We start from the raw sequence: 25,357 nt of genomic DNA, 5'->3' as shown, positions 1-25,357 counted from the left end.
TGTTAATTCATTGAATCCTTATCCCTGTTTTATAATGCAGGACATAGAAGCTGGAGAGGCTACCCTGCCGAAGGTCACTTTGGTAGCAAGTGGCAGAACCAGGACTAAACCTCTTTTTTTTTTTTTTTTTTTTTTTTTTTATGAGATGGAGTCTCACTCTCTCACCCAGGCTGGAGGGCAGTCACACAATGATCTCAGCTCACTGCACCCTCCACCTCCCATGGGGGTTCAAGCAATTTTCCTGCCTCAGCCACCGGAGTAGCTGGAATTACTCATGCCACCCCGTCTGGCTATGGTATCTTTAGTAGAGACAGGATTTTCACCATGTTGGCCAGGCTGATCTTGAACTCGTGACCTCAAGTGATCCACCCACCTTGGCCTCCCGAAGTGCTGGGATTGCAGGCCTAAGCCTCCACACTTGGTCTAGGACTAAACCTCTTTATCCCTTGTTGCTTACTTCTATGTGATGACTACATCCTCTGCAGCCAGCTTTCATCTGCTTTAGCAGGTTGATAAAATAGGCCCAGCAACCCCTTACAGGGAAGAAAGTTCTGGGTTGCTTGGGGGGCTCCAGAAGGTACATAGCCCTTGGTGCTTTGTGGGAAAGCCTGCAGAGAAGAAAACTGCCATGAGGAATTCCCCACTCAACTTCATCAAGTCTACTCCTACTGGGGGATATTGCAGACAAGCAGTACTGCAGTGAGCCATCCAGCTGATCCTGAATGCACACACAAATACACGCATGCACACAAATACACACATGTACACAAATACACAGTCTCCATTTCCTCTCTCTATTCGGTTAATGCAAGCCCAGTTCCACCAGATGAACATAGTGCAAGCTGTGTGTGTGATCTGGGTCCTTCACTACTGTACACATTTTGTTCACTGAGGCTGCATTTTGCTGCCCTCTTTTTATTTCTCTAAACCAGGTACCTCCCACAGTCCATTTGACAGCTGCCTTGAAAGCTCACTCACCCAAAAGGTCTGCTCCTGACTTGCCTGCACTGGAAGCCTGTGATCTGGTTTGGGATGTTCATTCATGAATGATGCCATTCTCCCCTCCAACTGGAGGCAAGTCACAGGAAGCTAGTTAAACCCTGTATCATAGACTGCCATATTGACATCCTCTCAATTATCCAACCCTGTTGGTGCCATTTGAACTTCTCCCAGCACCTGCTGGCTCTAAAAACACAGCAGGCCTGCTCTGTTGCAAGCATCCCATCAATTTACTAATTAGCTCTTTTCCCTGGAAACCTATTGTTGAGTCTGAAATCAGATTCAAAATCAATATGTAAGCACTGAAAGTTCATACTTACATGCACAATTTAAGGTGTAACAGGCTTCCAAATCAAATTCATCTCCTAAGAGCTATTAGTCTAAACTTCATACATCATAGAATTCTAGATCAAGAGAGACTGCAGCCCTAAAAGGGAAGTGGCTTGACAAAGCTCCCAGAGGCAGAGCTGGGACTAGTTTGGGTCCAATACTTGCAGTCCTTCTGCCCTCTGTGTTGCCACTGTCCCAGCCCACCTGCACCCCATGTCCCACTCCATATACATTCTAGGGTCATAGAAGAATAGCAGACTATTGGCTTATTTGCAAGGTCAAATGCTTAAGATGTCAAAAATAATGGAAACTGAGGTCCCCAGACACCAGACAACTGGATTTCCCAAATGCTTTACGTTAGTGATGCCTAAAAAGCACCCAGGAATCAAATGGGGAGTCTGGAGAGCTTCTCCTCCTTACAAGAATAGGCTGTGTGACTTCTTCTTTCTGAAACCCATCTTTGCATAACCAAATGGCAGTGCCCATTGATTTCTTGAAAAGAAACATCTGTGACTTCCTTTTTAATGGCAAGAAAGGTATTCTCCTTGAGTCAGAGCAAAGAGTCAAATTACTTCGAAATACTTTTTTTTTAATCTCCAAGGTTGGAGACCCCAGAATTCAAATTAAGACTATACTACGGGATCTCCCAAATTTTATAGTATTGAAATTCTTAATCATCTTGACCCAAAGAATGTATACTCTCAGTGGGATCTTCCCTCCTTGCTCTACTTTCAGTAAAACCAGAGCAGGTGCTTACTTTAATTCACTAATGTACTGGCATTTTTTTTGCATAAATAAGTAACTGAACAGTAGATAATCCACAAGTAATGTCTACTTCGCAATAGGTATGTGAAATCTTTTGCTTGCACAAAATTTTCCTGCCAATTTATGTTTTCTTCAAGGAAAAGCCGACCTTGGTTGTGTTTTCAGGGGTTAGTTCTGTTTTCAACTAGCTATAGGGGAGTAGCCCTAATGCATTTGGGGCAACTGGAGAGGCCAGGCCAGGAGAAATGACTAATGTGCCACCTCCCTCCCGGCAGTGACCATGACTTTGCTTCTCACGTAGTACCTTGTATGCATCAATAACTTTTTTTCATTTAATGAAATAAAATCAGGGTTGCCTCTATATTTTTGCTAATTCAGTGAGAATCTTCGCTTATCAAAGTGAAGGCTGAAGTGAATAACTTGCGAGTGGTTTAACTGAAAAGATTTTTGTAATCATGGTCAGAAGAAAACGGTCCTGTTATCAAAACTTGCCATATCAGGCTAGGGGATATTGCACAAGTTGAGACCCAAATGTGACTGACAGTGTGACCCTGATAATTATTTACAACACTGCCCCTTCTTTCTGCAGGACCCGTACTTTTTCTGTTGGTTTAACCTAGTTATAAACAGGATAACTTTTTTTCTGCTGATGTACCACTTGCTGAATTTGCATCCGGTGTCTATAAACCTGCAGTTTCTGAATGTGGTTGTCAGGATACTTGCATAATGGTTACGAGCATGGAATAGTTTCAGAGATGGGGCCATGAAGCAGGCTGAATTCCTTACTCAGGAAATCGACTGGGAAATAAAGTAAGATGGTATTTGATTTGCTGTTATTAGTTTGTCCCAGCTACTCTTTACATTACCTAAGAAAGAATGCAATAAAAATGAAGTCTAACAACAGAGCTCTCAGTTCCAATCCAGAGAACTGAGTATTAATCCTGGAACCATTGAGTATCTGTAGGATTTAGGAAAACAAAAGCTTTGCCACTTTGAGGGTCTGTTTTCCATAATTTAACAAAATGTGGCTAATGCCTTTTTGTAAAACAATAGACATAAGTATATTTCAAAAAAAAACTTGAAAAAAAATACTATAGCCATAGGGCTAGGCACAGTTGGTCACGCTTGTAATCTCAGCACTTTGGGAGGCCAAAGTGGGAGAATTGCCTAAGTTTAGGAGTTTGAGACCAGCCTGGGCAACATACTGAGGCCTCATCTCTACAAAAGATTTTAAAAATTAGCTAGGCACGGTGATGCGTGCCTGTGGTCCCAGCTACTTCGGAGGCTAAGGCGAGAGGATTGCTTGAACCCAGGAGTTAGAATCTGCAGGGAGCTATGATCATGCCACTGCACTCCAGCCTGGGTGATACAGCAAGACTCTATCTCATATAAATAAATAAATAGTATAGCCATAGGTTTTTAATAAAGGGCTTCAGTCCCACCTAGAGTTTGGGGAATGTCAGGAGAAACGGTAGTTTGCAAAGCAGCCACCTTTAATTAGAGAAGCTGCCTGCACACTTAGCCTTATCAGAAACGGGGATACAAACAATAGAACAGGGCTTCCCACAGTGAAGCACAGAGAGCTATAGGGATGATGCTCAGGAGAGTTCTCAATGAAGAGCAATCCTTAAAATAAGTGAAGCGAAGCTCCTATGTATTCAGTGTGCCCTCAGTTTTGCAGAGGGAGGGAGGCGAATGGGATTCCTACATCAAGGCTAAGAGCACGGACTGGTTGGGCTTCCGCACTTCCTGGCTGTGTGGCCTGGGCTGACTTACTCTGTCCTTTTCTGCCTCAGTTCCTCCATCTGTACAGTGAGAATAATAGTGTCCATCTCAAAGCATCGCTGTAAGAATTAAATTGAGAATGGATGTGAAGCACTTTACACAGTATCTGAGCACCTAGAAGCACTCAGAAAAAGTGAATGTAAAAATATGTATAGAAAATAAGCCCTTAGTTACTTCCAGTGACTACTGATTTTTCTTTTTTCTTTTTTAGGCTTTATTACAACTTTTAAAGTTCCAGCCCCAAAAAGGCACTACTTTTGTTTTCTTTTGTTTTCTTTTTTTTTTTTTTTTTTTGAGACAGTGTCTTGCTGTGTAGCCCAGGCTGGAGTGCAGTGGCGTGATAGGCTCACTGCAGCCTCTGCCTCCTGGGTTCAAGGGATCCTCCTGCCTCAGCCTCCCTAGTAGCTGGGATGACAGCCATGCGGCACCACACCTGGATAATTTTTATATTTTTAGAAGAGACGGGCTTTCACCATGTTGGCCAGGCTGGTCTCAAACGCCTGACCTCAGGTGATCTGCCTGTGGGCCTCCCAAAGTGCTGGGATTACAGGCATGAGCTAACACACCCGGCCCAAAAAGGCACTGCTTTTCTAAAACCAATTTTATTAAAGGTATGTGTACATGAAGTGACAGTACCCTCAACTGAGTGAGTGGTGCTAGAAAAGGTGCTGGCTGGGGAAGGATCTATGGATTATATATTTCAACTGCCAAGTTTTTAGATGAGGAAACCGAGGCCCAGAATGACCACCTTCACAGCAAGCTGAGACTAGAAGCCAGGTTTCCAGACTAGGCAGGGATGAAAGCACTGGACAAAGCATGCCTGTCCAGCACTAATTACTGGGTATGCAGTAACGACATGAACCAAGGGAATGAGGAGAAGGGACGGGCTGTAAAGGATGGAAAGAGTCAAAGTGACTTCAAGGCTTCAGGTTTGGGGGCTTGGAAGAATGGAGACTGAAATGGGCAGTTAGTGAGAGAAGGGGTTTTTATATGAAGAAGAGCATGTGTTTGGTTTTGAATGTTGTCAGCCTTGAGAAACATCTGAGCAGGTTTTACCTACGGACAGTTTAAGATGCAGGCCTGGAGCTGAGTGTCAGGCAGGACCAGGAATAAAAACCTGGGAAAAGACTTCATAAAATTAAAAGATGAAGTGGTATAAACAAACTTTTCAAAGTTCAAAGAATAGGCCACAGTGGAAAATAGCAAAGGGTCAAAGGATGAGTGGAGAGGGCCAATCGAAATTAAAATGGGGAGAAGGGCCATCTAAGAAGAGATATGGGCAATAAAGCTGAGAACTCGGTTTCAAGGTGGGCTCAGCTATACACAGTCTGAAATTCAGGAAGGAGGTCAGTAAAAATAAAGCTGGAAAAAGAAACCAAGCGTCTTTTGAATTAGACTAGGAGGAAGTCACTGTGATTGAAAAAGCAGTGTTAGAGATGGGAAATGAAGCAGCCCGAATCCCTTAAATAATTTTTTTTTTTTTTTTGAGACAGAATCTCACTTTGTCACCCAGGCTGGAGTGCAGTGGTGCGATCTCAGCTCACCACAACCTCCACTTCCCAGGTTCAAGCAATTGTCCTGCCTCAGCCTCCTGAGTAGCTGGGACTACAAGCATGAGCCAGCATGCCCTGCTAATTTTTATATTTTTAGTAGAGATGGGGTTTTGCCATGTTGGCCAGGCTGGTCTTGAACTCCTGACCTCAAGTGATCCACCCGCCTCAGCCTCCCAAAGTGCTGGGATTACAGGCGTGAGCCACCGCACCTAGCCCTTATTCAAGAATTTAGACTGGGAAATAAAGTAAGAAGGTATTTGATGACAGTGGAGAGAGATGGCAGAGCAGGGTCATGGCTTATTCAAGATGAAGGACTCTATGAATATTTGAAAGCAGAAGGGAAGAGATGAAGAAGGAGATTAAAACTTTCGGGAGGCAGAAGATGAAGCTTGGGTAAGGGTCCTCAGGAGGCAAAAAAGCAAGAGAACAAGGCAAGGCTGGAATCACTGGCATTATATCCCAAGGTATCTCTCCTTCCTGTCACTTGAAGGATTTGAGTTTTAAGTATTTTGGAAGTCTTAGGCTTTTAACAAGGACCTGAAAATTCCACTTACGTATTTCTTGTTTTCTAGAGGAAGCAGTTCATGGCAAACTGAGCATGGTAACCTTTTCTCCTGGTGCGGTGCGGTTGAAACCTCACCACAGTATTTAGCACGCTCGTCATTAAATCACTGCCTGTGTTGCTATTTGCTGAGTGTGATTCTTTCCTAATGGACTCCATGACAGGAGCACCCATATGTGATCTTTCGACCACTGAATCCCAGTAATTTGTACAGTTCCAAACACATAATAGGAGCCCAGTAAATATTAGTTAAATGGATGAATAAAGGAATTAATGAATGAGCAGCCTCTCCCACGGAAAGGAAACTCGTATTCAGGGAGATGACACAGGATTTACATTATTCAATCCGGCAGGTTAGCAAGCACATAACCTCTTTAAACACTATTTGGTAAATGGTCTTGAGTTTTTCTTTTCTTTTTTGGCAGGGGGGCTGGTGGGGGACAGAGTCTCATTCTGTCCCCCAGACTGGAGTGCAGTGGTGCAATCTTGGCTCACTGCAACCCCTGCTGCCTGTGTTCAAGCGATTTTGTGCCTCGGCCTCCCAAGTAGCTGAGATTACAGGTGCCTGCCACCACGCCTGGCTAATATTTGTATTTTTAGTAGAGATGGGATTTCACCATGGTGGCCAGGCTGGTTTCAAACTCCTGGCCTCAAATGACCCACCTGCCTCGGCCTCCCAAAGTGCTTGGATTTACAGGCATGAGCCACTGCACTTGGCTTGAGTTTGTCTTGGACGCCTTTCTAGTACTTAAAAGAAAAATTACACACCCCAAAGCTATCATAGAAGTTCCTAGAAGAGTTAATGGGTGCAGCACACCAACACGGCACGTTTATACATATGTAACAAACCTGCACATTGTGCACATGTACCCTAAAACATAAAGTATATAAAATAAAGAAGTTCCTAGAAGAAACTGTCCCTTAAATGTAGATTCAAAGCAAATTTAAACAGAGAATAAGTGGCATACAAAATACTGACTTTCTGTACTGACTTAATGGCAGTTTTATTCCTTTCATGTCTGTAAAATGGGAATAATGGTAAGGGGTGCTTTGAAGATATTTAAGATTGAAAAGCACTTAGAGTCTGATGCCTTTATTGTTCACTACAAGTATTATCTCATACTTTACTTCCTCCAAAAGTTTAATTTCCAACTTTGTATTTTGATTGTGATGCCATTGGGTTACTCAATAGGCTTATGTTTTTGTGGATTTTCTATCTAAAAACCTTACTACGTACCAAAAACAGATAAGCTCCAAGATCCAAGTGGCACAGTACATGGAATGAATGCCATAAATATTTGCTGATTGATTGAATAAATCATTCTTTAAGAATAATAGTGGCCTCACTGCCATCATTTCATCTCAGCCTATATCAACTTTGTGAGATGGCTGTTACCTTCTTTTACAGATGAGAAATCTTAGGCTCAGGGAAGTTAAGCTACTTGCCCAACACCACCCAGCACCGGCAACTCAAACCTGAGCTGTCTGATGACCCAAGCCTCATCATTTCTTTTACCTGCTGCTTCTAACTTGGACTTTATATTTTTTTGTTTCTTTTTTGTTTTTCACCAGGAAATGATGAACACAAGCCCTTGAGAGAGTGGTTTCTCATTGTGATTATGGCAACCATCTGCTTCATCTTGTTAATTCTCTCGCTTATCTGTAAAATGTAAGTGTTCTTTACATTTGCGTGCTTGCAGTGGGGTTTGAGTACTGCATTTTTACAGGCTTACCATGCATCCGGTAGGCAGAGGGTTCTTATTATCAGGTAAAATTTGTGGCATTTTTGTGCCTGGATGACCTGTCCAAGATGAGTGTAGGCCAAATCAAAAGTGGAAACGTCCAGAGGTGATTTACAGAAGTTGGACAGAGCACAATGCAGCCCTCGGCTATCACTCACTCCTACCTGCAGTTGTCGACAGCTTTTAATTTCTGTGAAAGTTTCTACTTGCGGGTTTCTTTTCATTCCTTCTCAGTCTTCCTCTCGGTCCTTGGCTGTCTAGGGTAAGCTGCCAGTATAGGCTTTTCACAGCTCAGGAAGGCTAAAATCACCACAATGCCTGCATGTCATCATCCTCAGCTATCAAGTCACCAGGCCCCTGAGTGGCTGATGGCTATTAGGTCAAACACGGATTCTAGAAATCGCATGTGGATCTGGTGTCCTATCCTAGAGTCCACAAATGGCCCATAAGTATCCCTTACCCATTTTAGCATTCAGTAAGGCACAAGACCTTTTAGGAGGCTTAAAAACATGTTTTGTCTTGGCCCTTTCATAATTTAGAAAAGGAGTTTTATAAGGGCCGAGTGCGGGGGCTCACGCCTGTAATCCCAGCACTTTGGGAGGCCACAGAGGGTGGACCATGAGGTCAGGAGATCGAGACCATCCTGGCTGATGTGGTGAAACCCCGTCTCTACTAAAAATACAAAAAATTAGCTGGGCGTGGTGGTATGCGCATGTATTCCCAGCTACTTGGAAGGCTGAGGCAAGAGAATCACTTGAACCTGGGAGTTGGAGGCTGCAGTGAGCCAAGATCGTACCATTGCGCTCCAGCCTGGGGGACAGAGCGAGACTCTGTCTCAAAAAAACAAAAGACTTTTATATTAAACAGCTTTACTATTATAAACGTTATATTCGGGTGGCATCTACAGTTTGGGGGAAGGCAGTACAAAGGAGATGAAAAGAAAGTAAACTCGGCTGGGGATGGTGACTCACGCCTGTAATCTCAGCACTTTGGGAGGCTGAGGCTGGAGGATCACTTGAGGTCGAGAGTTCGAGACCAGCCTGGGCAACATGGTGAAACCCTGTCTCTACAAAAAATACAAAAATTAGCTGAGCGCAGTGGCATGTGCCTGTAGTCCCAGCTACTCAGGAGGCTGAGGCAGGAGAATTGCTTAAGCCCGAGAGGTGGAGATTGCAATAAGCCATGATGGCGCCACTGCACTCCAGCCTGGGTGACAGAGCAAGACCAAAAAAAAAAAAAAAAAAAGTAAGTAAACTCTGTGAGTAAACATAATTGAGGAAGGAATGCTTCAATCAGCACCACCCACTTGAAATATACAGTTCGTTTTCAGATATTAGGCCTTGTAACACCCACTGACACAAAGCAGTTTCCATTTGGTCTTCCCTGGATGACTCAGGGCCACAGCAGAGGCTTGCGGTACCCACAAAGTCTTCAACTATAATTGTGGAAGTCTTGGTACGTAAAGATTTTGAATTTACAAAACAGCAGGTTCTAGAATTAACCAGGTCAATTTTTAGAGTAGATATTTAGAGACAAAAGGTATACTCATGCTCACCTAATTCCTTCTTTACTCTGTTTTCAGATGTCATTTATGGATCAAGTTGTTTCCACCAATTCCAGCACCAAAAAGTAATATCAAAGATCTCTTTGTAACCACTAACTATGAGGTAATGTTGAAAGTTCTTATGATATGCCATATGTGTCCAGGGTTGAGTCCCCTGGGAGCTGTCATTCAGTTCTTAGTTTTCTATATTATAAGGCAGGGTTTTTACTCAGAAGGCCAGGAGCATTTCTGTTGCTTCAGTCATTCTGTTCTTTGGCTGATTCAGTTGTTTGTATTTTTTAAGAGATGGGGTCTTGCTATGTTGCCCAGGCTGGTCTCAAACACCTGGGTCTAAGCGATCCTCCCACCTCAGCCTCCCAAGTAGCTGGGACTGCAGAAGCATGCCACCATGCCTGCTTGCCTGATTGTTTTATTATGCACGTTCATTACTGTTCTGACATATTGGAAAGGTACTGAGTTATAAGTGTTCTTGACAGTTAGACTTAAATTTTAATTTCATATCAGCCATCCCTTAACTGACTTTGGACAATCTCTTCAACCCTCTGAGTTCTGAATTTCTTTCTGGTATAATAAGGGACACAGATGAGATTGTACAATGTTCTGCTTAGCTCTAATGTTTTAAGACTCCGTGTTTCCACATGAATATCTTAGTTAATACAGAATTTTCAGAGGGAACTTTAGCTCTTTAGTATAAAAAAGACCATAGAAAAGGCAAATTATTTTACCCAATATGCATTTTCTTAGGCCTGTTCACCATTCAGAGCGCTTAGGTTCAGCCCAGTGGTCACTGAGCTATGGCTCTCCAGTTGTTCCAGCATCATTTGTTGAAGTGAATCATCCTTTCCCCAGTGAATTTTCTTGGCATTTCTGTAGGAAATTAGTTGCTGTATGTCGTTGGTTCTATTTATGGACTATCTGTTTGGTTTTATTGATCTATTTGTCTATCTTTATGCCAATACAATACTGTCTTGATTACTGTAGCTTTATCGTAAACCACGAGACCATTTGTGTAAGGCCTCCAAAAGTGATTTTTTAAAAAGTTGTTTTGGTTATTCTAGGTCCTCTGCATTTTCATATACATCTTAGATTCAGCTGATAATTTTCTACAAAAAAAGGTAGCTGGGATTTGGGGTGAGATTGTGTTGAGTTGTAAGTTAATTTGGGGAAAAGTGACATCCTAAGTCTTATCTATAAACATAGCATATCACTCCATTTATTTAGGTTTTCTTTACCTTCTCTCAGCAATGGTTTGTGATTTTTCAGTGTATGATTATTGCACTTTGTCAAATTTATCCTTAAGGTGAACGGTTATTTAGATCAGGGCTCAAGAAACTTTTTCTGTAAAGGGCCAGGTAGTAAATATTTGAGGGACAAATGGTTTCTGTCTCAACTCTTCAACTCTGCCATTGTAGTGTGAAAGTCGCCGCAGAAAATGTGCTCATGAATGAGCATGGCTGTGCTCCAATAAAACTTCATTTTCAAAAACAGGCAACAAGCCAGATTTGGCCCACGGCTGTAGTTTGCCAACCCTTGATTTAGATCAAACAGTTTTCTTAGCAAATTTAGGTTTCTCTCAAATGAAGTAACTCATGATTGGATGAACCACCTGGTGACTGGTTGTAGGGAAAAGAAAGGGTTCGTGGAAAAACTCACCAAAATGATTAATTTCAATAAGTGGTGAACTTTCCTTAGCGTTTGCAGTTTGGGTATTGGAAGGATATATAGACAGTTACAGTTACTAGCTGACTGAAGTAGAGAATGGAGGCTGGCAAAAGAATCATTCTGCCCATGGTTGGATCTTTGTGTTCTCCTTTATCAGAGGAATGGCGCATCTGCTCTTGTTCACTGAGTTCTTTGGGAAGAAGAGTGGGCCCCAAGGTGGAGCTTTGGTGCCTGTTCTGGATGTGTGCTGCCAGTCCCTCCTTGCTCTAGCACACTCACCCCTGAGTAACCACATCTGGTTTTGTTTGTTTGTTTGAGATGGAGTCTCGCTTTGTCACCCAAGCTGGAGTGCAGTGGAACAATCTCGGCTCACTGCAACCTCCACCTCCCGTGTTTAAGTGATTCTCCTGCCTCAGCCTCCCATATAGCTGGGATTACAGGTGCCCGCCACCACGCCCAGCTAATTTTTGTATTTTTAGTAGAGACAGTGTTACGCCATGTTGGCCAGGCTGGTCTTGAACTCCTGACCTCAAGTGATCCAGCCTTCCCAAAGTGCTGGGATTACAGGCATGAGCCACTGCACCCAGCCCACATCTAGTTTAAGCAGCCAACTGAAGTCATTTGTCCTGGCCTCTTAATGGAACATCTTAATGCTGGTATCTAATTTCCCTAGAGAGCCCCAAAAGATTTCCTTTAATATTCCGAAGTTGGTGAAATAAACTGGTATAAAAGCTTATTGTATAAGGTTGTGATTTGTTGTTAATTAAAATCAAGTCATGTGTGTAAAATAACAACTTGGGGCAGACAAGCTGGTTTCAGAATAAGCAGAGGATGAATGACGGCACTCAGCGCCTGGCTTCTCAGGACAACTTATTCTCTTCTCACATTGCAGAGTTTCACATAAAAACAAAGCAGTTAGAGCCTGAGAGGAGAAAGAAAGAGCACATAGAATGGGAGAAATGAAGTACTGCCTGGTGCTGTGGGCTCTATGACCTAAATTCTCCACCTGAGAGGGGATGAGAGCCAGTGCAGAGCTGCCTACAGCTGGGCCCCATGAGGCCGTGCACAGCCTTCACCTCCAAGGACAAAAGCCATCCAACCCATTCTCAGAGGCTGTGCTACAAGGGTGACAAGAGGGCACATTGGTGCTATGGGCAGTGGCCACTGGGAAATGTTTGGCTAGTGGGAAAGGAAACCCTCTGCTTTTCATGGTAATGTGCACCTCTGAGCTTGGGGTGGGTGCCCAAAGTCCCAGGACTTAGAGGAGCTCTGCCACCCTAGAAGCAAGTTTTTGCTTGTTCAGACCTCAGTTAGAAATTTAGACCTCAGTTAGTTAGAAATTTAGACATAAGTGAAGGGCCGGACACAGTGGCTCATGCCTGTAATCCCAGCACTTTGAGAGGCCAAAATGGGCAGATCATTTGAGCTCACAAGTTTGAAACCAGCCTGGCCAACATGGCAAAACCCCATCTCTGCAAAAAATACAAAAATTACTGAGGCACGGTGGTGCACACCTGTAGTCCCAGCTACTCGGGAGGCTGAGGTGGGAAGATGGCTTGAGCCCAGGAAGTGGAGGTGGCAGTGAGCTGAGATTGTGCCACTGCACTGCAGCTTGGGTGATGGAGCCAGAGCTTGCCAAAAAAAAAAAAAAAAAAGGAAAAAAAATACACACACACACACACACACACACACTGTGAAGGAAGAAAGTTGGCCTTTAGCAGTCAAAAAGAAAGGCTTATTCTAAAAAATCACATCCTGAGTTTTCTGATAATTTACTTATTTAGACATTTTTTATAGAGACAAGGTCTCACCAGGCTGGTCTCCAACTCCTGGGCTCAAGCTATGCGCCTGCTTCAGCCTCCCAAAGTGTTGGGATTACAGGCATGAGCCACGCCACCTGGCCTGAGCTTTCAATTTATGAGACTGGTTTCCAGCTGTTCCCTGTTTCTACAATGGCCAAGAGAGAGTTCCTCCTCCAATTAAGTTGCCCGTAAACTATTAACAGTAAAATGGATAAAGGCAGGAGCCATGCCTGCTGTGTGCATCAGTGAATTCCCGAGACGCGGCACTGCGGCTAGTGTGGAGCGGTTAGTAAAAAATATTTTGGATGAGTAAATGAGATAAAGGAATAGGAACTCTTACAGGCAATTTTATTTTTTGTTACCAATTTTCCAACTATTATCAGCATTATTCATTATAGCCAAAATGGGTCAGAACTGTCCAAAGTTAGGGGGATACTGTAGTAAATTATGGAAGGAATATGATGAAGCTATCAAAAGTGATGCCGCCAAAGCACATTTAACAATGTAATTTACAATCAGTGATGTCAGAGAGAAAGAAATCAATTTTTAAAGATGTGTATCCGGCCGGGCGTGGTGGCTCATGCCTGTAATCCCAGCATTTTGAGAGGCCGAGGTGGGGGGATCACAAGGTCAAGAGTTCGAGACCAACCTGGCCAACATGGTGAAACCCTGTTTCTACTAAAAATACAAAAATTAGCCGGGCATGGTGGTGTGTACTTGTAGTCCCAGCTACTTGGGAGGCTGAGGCAGGAGGATCACTTGAACCTGGGAGGTGGAGGTTGCAGTGAGCCGACATCATGCCACTGTACTCCAGCCAGGGTGACAGAGTGAGACTCTGTCTAAAAAAAAAAAAAAAAAAGATGTGTATCCATAATATGACTTCAAGTAAGTCTAAAGAAAACATTATGCCTAGAAAGAAAGGCTTAGGAGAAGCAGTGGGCTGTGTTTGGGAGATAGGTGTATGGCTAGGTATTTCCTTCTTCTTCCCACTTTATTTTTCACATCTTCTTTGTGAACATTTACTATTTTTATTAAAAAAATAATAGACTTAAAGCCAATTGTAAAGATTTCAAAGAACCCAAAAGTTCTCTAAACGACATCTAAGGAAAGATGATTTGTTTTGCAGAAAGCTGGGTCCAGTGAGACGGAAATTGAAGTCATCTGTTATATAGAGAAGATTGGAGTTGAGACCCTGGAGGATTCTGTGTTTTGACTGTCACTGTGGCATCCTCTGATGAACTCACACACACCTGCCTCAGTAAAAAGAACAGGGATGCTGGCTCTTGGCTAAGAGGTGTTCAGAATTTAGGCAACACTCAATTTAGCTGCGAAGAAATACACCCAGATACACCAGTCTTGTATCTCTTAAAAGTATGGATGCTTCATCAAAATCGCCTCACCTACAGCAGGGAAGTTGATTCATCCAAGCATTTTGCCATGTTTTTTCTCCCCATGCCGTACAGGGTAGCACCTCCTCACCTGCCAATCTTTGCAATTTGCTTGACTCACCTCAGACTTTTCATGCGCAAGAGACAGCTTTTAAGGCTAACATCCAGCTGCATTTACTTCTGGCTGTGCCCATTTGGCTGTTTAAGCTGCCAGTTGTAGCACTCAGCTACCATCTGAGGAAGAAAGCATTTTGCACCAGCCTGGAGTGAATCATGAACTTGGATTCAAGACTGTCCTTTCTATAGCAAGTGAGAGCCACAAATTCCTCACCCCCCTACATTCTAGAATGATCTTTTTCTAGGTAGATTGTGTATGTGTGTGTATGAGAGAGAGAGAGAGAAATTATCTCAAGCTCCAGAGGCCTGATCCAGGATACATCATTTGAAACCAACTAATTTAAAAGCATAATAGAGCTAAGATATCACCCCATATTAAAAGAGAGGACAGATTTTGTTCAAATATTATATTCTTGAAGGAAGCCTTAATATTCTGGAAATGTGCTGAGAAAGTCATTGAGCATAATTCAATCATGAAAGGGACCACTGAATCAAGAATGAACTTTCTGAAGAGATGTTTGCTGCCAAAGACTTCAGAACAACTTGTTGGTCAAGTAATGCCAGATCAATCCTAGTCTCTCAAGTTTGGAAAGGTTTCTACAAGGCCATCCCATCAAATATCCCAATATACACAGAAATTCTTCTTCCTAACATCTTCGTATATGAGTCTGCATCCAGATTGGAGGCCTTTGTGACGGGTGGTGAACTGCAGGTGGAACCAAGCACAGGTGTGTCCTGGGCAGAGGTGGGCAAGAGGAAGGAACCCAAACAGTGCTGATTCCACATGGCCCTTGGTCAAGAAGCTGAAGGCCTAGAAAGCAGGTAACAGTGCCCAGAATCCCCACCTGGCACACTCTTTAAATGCTTTCTGGAGGTGTTTTAGTCAGTTTTGATCCATCGGTGGGGACACACTGACTACCATATATTTCCAGGTTTGTTTTCTTAACTAACCTGTAATTATCCACTGTAACTAGCAGAGGGTTGAACCCTGGGTAATAGGCACAGAAACATCTTGAATCTTGACAAGCCTGCACTGTCTTATAGTAATCGGTATTACTGTCCCATTTTATAGTTGCAGTTACTAAGGTTCAGAGAAGTTGATAGGAAATGGCATAGTGAGGAGTTGAATACCAGGCTCAGGTAAAAGTGACCCCAGAAATGTGCAGAGGAGTGTCAGGGAAAGCTGAGGCCTGCTTAGGGGTGTGGCTGAGAAGGCAACGCCCATGGAGGTGCTGCAATAGTTGGCAAAATGTTTAAAACGTTTGGTCACTCGAATGATTCAGAATCTCAAACCCGTTTTTTTTTTTTTTTTTTTTTTTTTTGTGGGGTGGGCGGTGGAGACAGTCTTGTTCTGTCACCCAGGCTAGAGTGTAGTGATGTGATCTTAGCTCACTACAACCTCCCTCTCCTGGGCTAAAGCCATCCTCCTCCCTCAGCCTCCCAAGTAGCTGGGACTACAGGTGCATAACACCATGCCCAGCTCTTTTTTGTATTATTTTTTGTAAAGCTGGGGTTTTGCCATGCTGTCTAGGTTCATCTCGAACTCCTGGGCTCAAGCGATACACCCGCCTCAGCCTTCCAAAGTACTGGGATTACAGGCATGAACCAGCATTCCTGGCCAGGAAACTGTATTTTTAATGAACACCTTAGGTCAGAATCAGAGGCGCCTGGAGGGCTCCTTAAGACACAGAGGAGTGGGCTCCATTCTTAGAGTCTCTAATTGAATAGGTCTGGGTGGGGTCTGAAAAGCTGCATTTCTAACAAGTTCTCAGGTGATGCTCATGCTGCTGGTCTCCAGGACACCCTCGGAGAACTGCTGCTCCAGGAGAGTCTTATGAATACCAAAATTTGAAAATCAGCCGCTGAAGGAAGAAGTGACAGAAAAGGCCTGTCCCCAGAAAACTGTCCTTTTGGGGAGGCTTGGAGCACCCTGTCTGACCTCTTTCAAACCAGAGCCTAGACAGTTGGCATTGTGGAAACTGCCTCTGCTTAGGAGGCAGGAACAGAAGCAGGGAGCTTCCCCCACCACAAATGTGGCCAGCTCTTCAGTGCTTGGTGTGGTGCCCACTTCAGACTCCTCCCACCAACTCAGCAGCCATAGATCACCTGGGCTCTGTGGAGCTCCTTGCCACACTTCCCTGAGCTGGTACCATTATCTGGCCCTTGGTATATGTGTTTCAGGAGCAACACAAAGTAGCCCATTGGCCTCCTTGGTGGATTGGGAACTCCTTCCTCCCTTCTTGCCCTGTGCAACTCATAGTCATTCTTTGGGAACCCGTAACCATCATCACTTCTTCCATGAAGCCTTTAAAAGCAGAGTTGGTTGATCCCGCCTCTGGATTCTCATTCTGGGCCTCATACCCGTGTTAGAGCTACTGCATTGTAGAATATACCATTAACAGCTGGGAGGCCTCCCCTCTAGACTGCGGCTTCCAGGAGGATGGAGCTTGTGTGAAATACGTCTTTTTGTCTGCAGTGTCTAGGACAGTATCTGACTTAAGAAAACATAAATGTTTCTTAAACCCTCTGTCAGCCCTGATACGGCACCTTGTATATAGGTTAGACTGAACAGTATTTGGCAGAGATCCTCAAGGCCTACAGTAATGACACGGGGAGGAAGCTGGGTATCTAATGAGAATGTGGTTAGTTAGAAGCAACCGGGAGACACATGTGCCTAACCACTGGGCTACTGCGACCTGGATGTTTTTGCTGCCAAAGTGTCTAAATGGTTATGTATAAATTGCTGTGTAAGAGGCATTTCAGAAGTGGCTCACTGTGAGTGGTCTATACTGTTCTCACCAGCCTTGTCATAGCAAGTCAGAGTTTGAAATTCACTTAACAGTAAACCCCATCAGCAGCAGGTTGAAGTAAGGTAAAGTCATGATATTGGCTCCCATCTCTTGCCATCTCTCACTAGGGTAGAGAGTCACTTTTCTCCTAGAGCCTCCACGGCCACGGGATCAGAACAAACATGCTTTTCCAAGATATCCGTTCCAATAGGGATTTTTAGCCCAATTTCTTTCCTTGGCATTTGGAATTCACTGCGTGCAGCATGGGGGAGTGCTGGGGAGACTGGAGGGTGAAGGTCACATTTGCCAACAGCCCGACCACCTGAGCCTCATTGAAATGCCTCAGACCTCAAGCTATTCATGCAGGCTGGGGAAGAATCCACGTGGGCCAAGAACATCCTGATTAAAAATCCAAACGTTTTCATGGTGAGACTTCTATGTGTCAGGACCATCTGCCGGTGGAATTAATAAGCCCGAGGTGCTAATTTGTTAAAGAAAAAGTAGATATCTGGAAGTGAGAACAGAGAACTGAAAACAATCTCTGATGGCACAAGTAAAGGTGAAAACCCTAATTAGAATAGGACTTGGTGCTAGCTATTCCTGCTTCTACATCCTTCAAATTGAGTACCAGGGTGCAAATTTTTTCAAAACCATTCCTTCCTTTGGAATTTTGTATTGTACTGAAAGACAATCATGCTTATTTCCTGTTTTGTGGGTAATAGATGTGAATATAAATATGTTTCAGAATGAGAAATATTAAACATAAATGACAGTGAATTGTCTAAGTCTGCAATTAAAGAGGGGTGGGTACCTTTCTCATTTTTCCCCTAAATATTCCCCTTCTCTGTCCCCACCATTGTCTTCCTCCATCTCTCAGCTAGGACTATTACAGTAGCCTCTGAACTGAACTCATGGCCTCCAGTATTTCCTCCCTTTGAAGGATCAATGTAAAAGGCACATGTGCCTATATAACTCCCCGTCACCTTCAAGTTAAAGCTCCTTTTAAGGCAAAGTCCACTATGACTCAGCTCCTTACTAGCTCTCCAGGCACATACCCAAATACTCCTACCTCCATTCTCACCAATGTGCTGATTATTTCCCTGTAGCTCCATGCTACTGCATCACTCCATGCCTCTGCCGAAACTTTCTCTGGTGGAAAAAGCCTTTTCAACCTCTTTTCATTTTGTTGACATTTTGATTTATCTTCTAAGTCTCGGCTCTTTGCCACCTGAAAATCTTTGCTCAACTTCCAGTTTGAATTAAGTGTCCCTCTATGTTCCTTTTGTTTAATTCTATCAGTGATTGGACTTTCATTTATTTATTTATGTTGAGACAGAGTCTGACTCTGTCGCCCAGGCTGGAGTACAGTGGCGCGATCTCGGTTCACTGCAACCGCCGCCTCCCGGTCTCAAGCCATTCTCCTGCCTCAGCCTCCCCAGTAGCTGGGCCTACAGGCACGTGCCACCACAGCCAGTTAATTTTTACATTTTTAGCAGAGACGGGTTTTCACCATGTTGGCCAGGGTGGTCTCGATCTCCTGACCTCGTGATCCACCCGCCTCGGCCTCCCAAAGTGCTGGGATTACAGGCGTGAGCCACGGCGCCCGGCCTGGACTCTAACAATGCTCTGTCTCGTTTCCAGTGCAGACACTCTGAGGCCAAGAGCAGTGTCTGATTTATCTTTGTGTCCATAAGCCCCAAGGAGGAACTGACTGCTGGTTGAGTAACCAGACGAAGGAAAAGGAAGTGAGCTTATTAAATATTTAAAAGAACGGAAAACAATATAGAGTCTAAAGAACTATGTTCTAATGGTAGGTTCATTTATTAAAGCTGTGTGGTTATAGCAGAAGTTAAATCGTCACTGGAGCTGAAATTAATGAAGTAGTAAATACTCACAGTTGGTGTGATGCTCGTCTCGGAAACGCTGCCTCCGCCTCAGCCGCCGCCAACACCCGGGCTCCCCCGAGCTCCCAGGGCACCTCCCCGGCCGGCACCACCCACCGTTTGGCTCTCAGCAGACATCTGCGTTGTTGGTTGTCAGGAGCAACACAAAGCCGCCCACATGGCCCGTGTGCATGATTTTAAAGTTCTAGCGGACTCTTTTCAACTTGAAGGTGTTTTATTAGGTTTGTTTCATTTATTAAAATTAAAAGCAAAGATGTGTCCCTGCCAAGTAATACACTGGAAGAACACAGAAACCTGAGGGGAAAATTGCAAGAACGAAATCAGCAATAAAGTACTGCTGTCGTAGTTTAAAGGTCGGCAAGCTGCTGCTGCCTTTTTTTTTTTTTTTTTTTTTTTTTTTAAATACAGGGTCTCCTGTCTCACCCAGGCTGGAAAGGCTGGAGTGCAGTGCTGTGATCACCGTTCACTCCAGCCTCGACCTCCCGGGCTCAAATGATCCTCCCACCTCAGCCTCTCAAGTAGCTGGGACCACATGGCTGTGCCACCATGCCCAGCTAATTTATAAAATTTTTTTGTAGACACAGGGTCTCTCATGTTACCCAGGCTGGTCTTGAACTACTGGGCTCAAGTGATCATCCAGCCCTTGGCCTCCCAAAGTGTTGGAATTACAGGCATGAGCCAGCAAACTCTTCTTAAAGGGCTAGATAGTAAATATTTTCAGCTTTGAGGACCATATGGTCTTTGTGGCAGCCGCTCAGTTCTTCCGTGATAGCACAGAAGTGGCCATAGGCAATCTATAAATCAGCATGGCTATGTTGCAATAAATCTTTATTTACAAAAAAAGCGGGCAATGAGCTAGATTTTCCCAGAGGGCCAATATTTACACATGGCTTAATGGATTCAAAATATTTATGAATGTGTTTTTCTTTTTTTTAAGAAAAGCAACCAATTTGGGAAAATAATCATGTTTAATCGAATAAAAATATTCTATCCTGGGGGATCAATGGTAAAAAAAATTGTGTTTGACTGAACTTAACCTCATTATAAGTAGGTTTTGCAAGAAACACAGGTCCAGCATTCTGTTCATACCTTTATCTGTCACACTATTCACACCATCCTTCAATAAGTGTATTTCTGTCTCCTTCAGTGAACCATGAGGGAAGACTTAACCCTATTTATCTCAGTTTCTCCAGTGCCCAGCAAGTGCTTGACACATAGTATGCACTCAATATCTTATTTGTTAACCACTAAATTCAAGAGGAACAACTGGACCAATTCTAACTGCCAGTTGTTTGGTCTCAGATATTTGGTCCCAACACTGCAGTTGATAAATGATGCGTCCACTACATAGTTTTCCAACTAGCTGTGCTGTGGCTTATGTTCTTGGCAACAAGCCCATTTTTTTAACCTTTCAGAATATTTCTGGAATCCCTTCCACCTGCTTTAACACCTTCTTGCCACATAATGTGGGCCTTTGCTGGGGAAAGATTCCCTTGTCTTAAAACTCTTTTCTGGGCTGGGTGCACTGCCTCATGCCTGTCATCTCAGCACTTTGAGAAGCCAAGGCGGGTGGATCACCTGAGATCAGGGGTTCGAGACCAGCCTGACCAACATGGAGAAACCCGTCTCTACTAAAAATACAAAATTAGCCAGGCGTGGCGGCGCATGCTTGTAATCCCAGCTACTCAGGACGCTGAGGCAGGAGAATCACTTGAACCCAGGAGGCGGAGGTTGCAGTGAGCCGAGATTGCGCCATTACACTCTAGCCTGGGCAACAAGAGCAAAATTCCGTCTCAAAAAACAAACAAAAAAAAACAAAACCTCTTCTCTGCCAGCTCTAAGAGGAACTTCACCCACCAGCCCTGTCTCTCTGGACACACACACATCCCATCCTCACACCAACCAAGGAAAAGTGGGAAGGAGAGTTCAGCAAACGAAACAGAACTGAAAACAGCAAACTTCATGTCTCGCCCTCAGAGCCATTGACCTTCAGAGATCTGACAACACATCGGCAAGACCCTGAAATTTTGAATTACAAATTAATTACTTCAATGGGAGTAATGAAGACCTCCTGGTGTCAGGTTGCCAGATTTAGCAAATAAAAATAAGACGCTCAGTTAAAGTTGAATTTCAAATAAATATCACATGGGGCATACTTATACTAAAGAAGCATAACTTTTTTTTTAAATCTGAAATCCAAGTTTAACAGGTCCTCTCCTATTTTATCAGGTAATCCTGATCTTGCAGGGTAGCCAGAGTTTAAAGAAACAGCTCTAAGACACCTGAAGTCAAGGACAACGAACATGCAAAAAACAACATTTGCAGTCAAGGAAAGAGAAGCAGAGAAGCTGAGCCACTTTAGAGCAGCCTGAAGCTCATGACTGCCTTTCCTTCTTGTTGCTATATGGGAACCGTATCTATCTGTCTATTTATCTATCTATCTACCTTATTGTTTATGTATTATCTATTTACAGATAGAGACATCTAATGTTTTGGAGTAGGGCCTTAAACCCAAGCCACCAGCATTTCAATTCCTGGTCTCTCTGATCAACTGTATGATCAGGGACAAATGTGAACCTGTCAACCTCAATCCTCTGTATATAAAATAGGAATAATAAATGGTAACTAAATCAGTAGGTTGATTTGCACTGAGTCTGGCACATATTATAAGCATAATCACTGTTTACTATTATTATTATCATTGCATTTCTCTGTATTGTGACAAAATACTGTTACTGGTGCCTTGGCTTCCTCACACACATCTGAATGCCACATCATTCTTCTATGCCCAGAATAGTGCCTGGTACAGAGAGGGCTGCCAATAGTCCCTTGCTGAATAACTAAAACCCTCTCCAGGGACCTATCCTATCCCATTCCTCCAGATGGCTGTGCCCTGGGCCTGGCCAGCACTCAGAACTTCTCCACCTCCAGCATCTGAATCTCAGACATCTCACCCTTCTACCTCACCATTTCCTCTGGCCTGCCTACTTGTCCTAGAATGTTCTCTAGTTGAACTTCAGAGTCTAGTTCCTTACTCCATCCTGTCCTTTCTCTAAGTATTTATTTCTAGGTGTATGAAATCCACTAATGAGTCTATGTTCTAAATTCTAGTCCTTTTGTTTGTTTGTTTGAGACAGAGTCTCACTCTGTTGCCCAGGCTAGAGTGCAGTAGGGCAGTCTCAGCTCACTACAACCTCTGCCTCCCAGGTTCAAGCAATCCTCCTGCCTCAGCCTCCTGGGTAACTGGGACTACAAGCACGTGCCACTATGCCCAGCTAATTTTTGTATTTTTAGTAGGAATGGGGTTTCACCATGTTGGCCAGGCTGGTCTCGAACTCTTGACCTTGTGATCCCCCCACCTCAGTCTCCCAAAGTGCTAGGATTACAGGTGTGAGCCACCATGCCCAGCCCTGACTTTCTAATTGTCTATGTTACTTTGGGCTTCTTATATAACCTCTTTGTTTCCATTTCATAAATAAAAAAGGAATAAAAACCTATGTCCTCCCCTTATTAGTGTGAAAAGCACTTTGAAAACTAGAAAAACAAATTAAAGATATTACTATTTGTTAAAGTCCTAGGACATATGTATTTCCTGGTATAGTTTGTGTTATTCCTAACAATAAGGATATGTGGCAAAAAGCCAGTTTACAGAGAATGGGGATATCACATGTAATCACATCTATATTTAAGTAGCTTAGCCTTCCAATTTCCAGACTTTCAGATCGATCATATGGTTGACCTTTTTTAAAAAAACCTTTCTCTCTATGTGATCTATATCACTAGAGCTCTGCTAATCTACCATAGCCCATAACTGCTGGTGATAAAGGATAGAGGCCAACTTTGTTTAAACTGTGATCTCTGTTGAGTGTTGTAGTTTGCAGGTGAGTTGCAGAGCTGGAACATTTAATCCGCACGGCCCATTTAGCACAAGGGGAAACGGGGCCTCTTTGCAGAATGGGCAGCCTGACTTGCACTTAGTAATCACACTCTGGCAGGGGGCCTGAGGAAATCACAGGTAACGGGGCCAGATATTCTCCTCCCTCTAGGTCTGAGATGGGGGTGACACAGGCCTTGTGCCTGGGAGCACAATGAGGAACCACACCCAGATGCCAACGCTGAGGTGCTGTGTGTCTACTATAAGGCGGAAGACACCAACAAAAATGATTTAAATATAAGGTACGAAGGGATGACTGACATGAGTGGGTACTGACCCCATCCCCTGGAGGTCAGAGAAATGCAAGGTCAATTTCAGATGGGGAAGCTGAGGGAGGCTTTGTACAAAACCTGGCATCTGAATGGGAACCTACTGCCTAAGTCTGAATTAGTTGATTGTATGATTAAAATTATCGAACATTAAAATTTATATTAAGAAGTGATCATGTTTAAATAAAAGGTGATAATGGATGTGCCAGCTGAGTTCCACTCATTTTGGTGATAAGAAGCATCCACATCCTACGTCTGTGGTTCTAGTAAAGTCCCTGGAGAAAAAGAACAATAACAGACGGTAAAATCATCGCTGTTTGGAGAGCCACGCATTTAGAGCTTTACAAACTTTATCCTCGCTAATAAGTAGCCAATCATTACAATGCCCCCCAGGCAGTCAAACTCCAGGATCCACGTCCTTAGTCTTTGTATTAGGCTGCCTTTGTAAGGCCTCAGTGTCTGGCATTTTGTAATGGAAAAATCTGGGGTATGTCCACAGATTGAATATAAGTCCTTGATTTTAAAGGCTTGCCTTTCAAAGCACTATGGTTGGCCACATAATGTTTTTAGCCAGAACATTTTGTAAATTGTAACAACAGGAAAATAACAGTCACTTCTTGATTATAAGTGTTAACGGAGGAGAACAGTAGCATCGATAATCCAATGTAGTGAACAAAAATCACCTGTTGGTTGATTACATTAGATTAAAAACTGCATGACATTTTTGTTGCTAATTATGTGCTATTTGTATACTTTTTATAACTCAACATTCTTTGAGCATATTTGTAGTGAGGCAAGGTGGTGGAAGAGACTGGGTAAAGGTTAATCAGGATTTAACATTGCCTCCTGGATATAAACAACCACAATTTTGATGGTGGGAATAACACAATCATTCTTTCTTAATATCAAAGCCTATGCACCTTCTACCTCACAGGCTGGAAGAATTCAGAGCTTACCTGAGAAATGAAGCTTATCATCCGTGTCTTCTGTGCCCATGGAAAGGTGCTGCTTTGTATGTAGCATGTGTGGGCTCCATAGAAAGTAGGTACACTGAGAGAATCCAAATCTCTGGCACAATAGAATTTCCTTTCATACAGTTAAATCACAAGTGGACTACACACACAAAGAGGAGGGCAAGAGTAAGCACTTTGAAAGGTTAAATAAGCAAAGCAAATTTTCCTAGTGCTCCTCCTTCAGAAAAAAATCTCAAGCAGCAATATAGTCATTCCACTTGAGTGTATTACTTGGGCTAAGGGCCTAAGAAAGTCCCCTTGGCTGGCTAAGCATAGAAAATCTGTTACTTATACCAACCCAGCATTTCTTCTCTTACCTTTGGAAAACAGCATCTTAGTTTTCCTTTAACTATCCCTCCCCTGTGAGTACAGGCTTAGTCTGATCAAGGTACTCTGGCTGTGGAACTCAAATGGAACTGATCACTTTCCCAGGAATCTGAATATTGAGCATAATGGCGTCAAAATTGGAAAGAAAGCTGATTCATCCCCACAATAGCACCCCAAAAAGACTTTCCAAAGTTTCCATTGTCTGGACCCACAGAGTGGCCTGGTTCTTATTCTCCTCAAGACTTGGTCCTTCAGTGTTTCCTTGGCTCATATGATGTAACCTGTGTCATTCTAATTCCTTACTTTTTGTTTGCTCAAGTTACCCATGGTCGTTTCTTTGCTTACAACCAGTGGACCCTACCTGAGGCAACCATGAAAGCCAACAAATGAGACAAGTTTGGGTGGAGGTGCTCATGGGGCACTTTCTAAAACATCTTCAATTCAGTTAGACTCAACTAATCCAGGACCTCATTTACCCGATGATGAAGCCAATTGGTCAAAGACTTCTTTGAGGTACAAAGTTAGAAGCCAGGCCTTTTCACGCTTTTCAGCACATAACGAAAGTAATGACACAGTCTTCCCTGGTTGGTTTGCTATGGCACACAGGCAGGCAACTGATGCAAAATGCTACTTCAAAGACCCCTTCATTCAATTAATCAGTGAGTATTTATTGCAAGGCACTGTGCTAGGCACTATGGAGAGTACATGGAAGATAAGACCAAAGTCCCTGCCCTCAAGGAGCTTACAATCTAGTTGGGAAGACAAGCCATACATACAAGAAAAAGTAAGTAACAATACAGGAGTTAAATTAAAATGCAAGATAACAGTACAAGAGATTTCCAAAAGTAGTAT

At 43.4% G+C, this 25,357-nt stretch overlaps 1 protein-coding gene across 1 annotated transcript in view; it reads left to right on the top strand.

Annotated features, from left to right (window-relative positions):
• The window catches only part of IL5RA (interleukin 5 receptor subunit alpha), a 40,258-nt gene extending 26,192 nt beyond the window's left edge, over positions 1-14,066 (top strand). Inside the window, exons 10-12 of the mRNA XM_054681385.2 lie at positions 7,567-7,663; positions 9,319-9,403; positions 13,891-14,066. Of these exons, the coding sequence (XP_054537360.1) occupies positions 7,567-7,663; positions 9,319-9,403; positions 13,891-13,977 (269 nt within the window). The 3' untranslated portion in view covers positions 13,978-14,066. The remainder of the gene's footprint in view (positions 1-7,566; positions 7,664-9,318; positions 9,404-13,890) is intronic.
• Positions 14,067-25,357: the final 11,291 nt, after the last annotated feature.

This window comes from Pan troglodytes, chromosome 2 (assembly GCF_028858775.2).
Source record: "Pan troglodytes isolate AG18354 chromosome 2, NHGRI_mPanTro3-v2.0_pri, whole genome shotgun sequence".
NCBI lineage: Eukaryota > Metazoa > Chordata > Mammalia > Primates > Hominidae > Pan > Pan troglodytes.
This window is presented reverse-complemented; position numbering and strand designations above follow the sequence as displayed.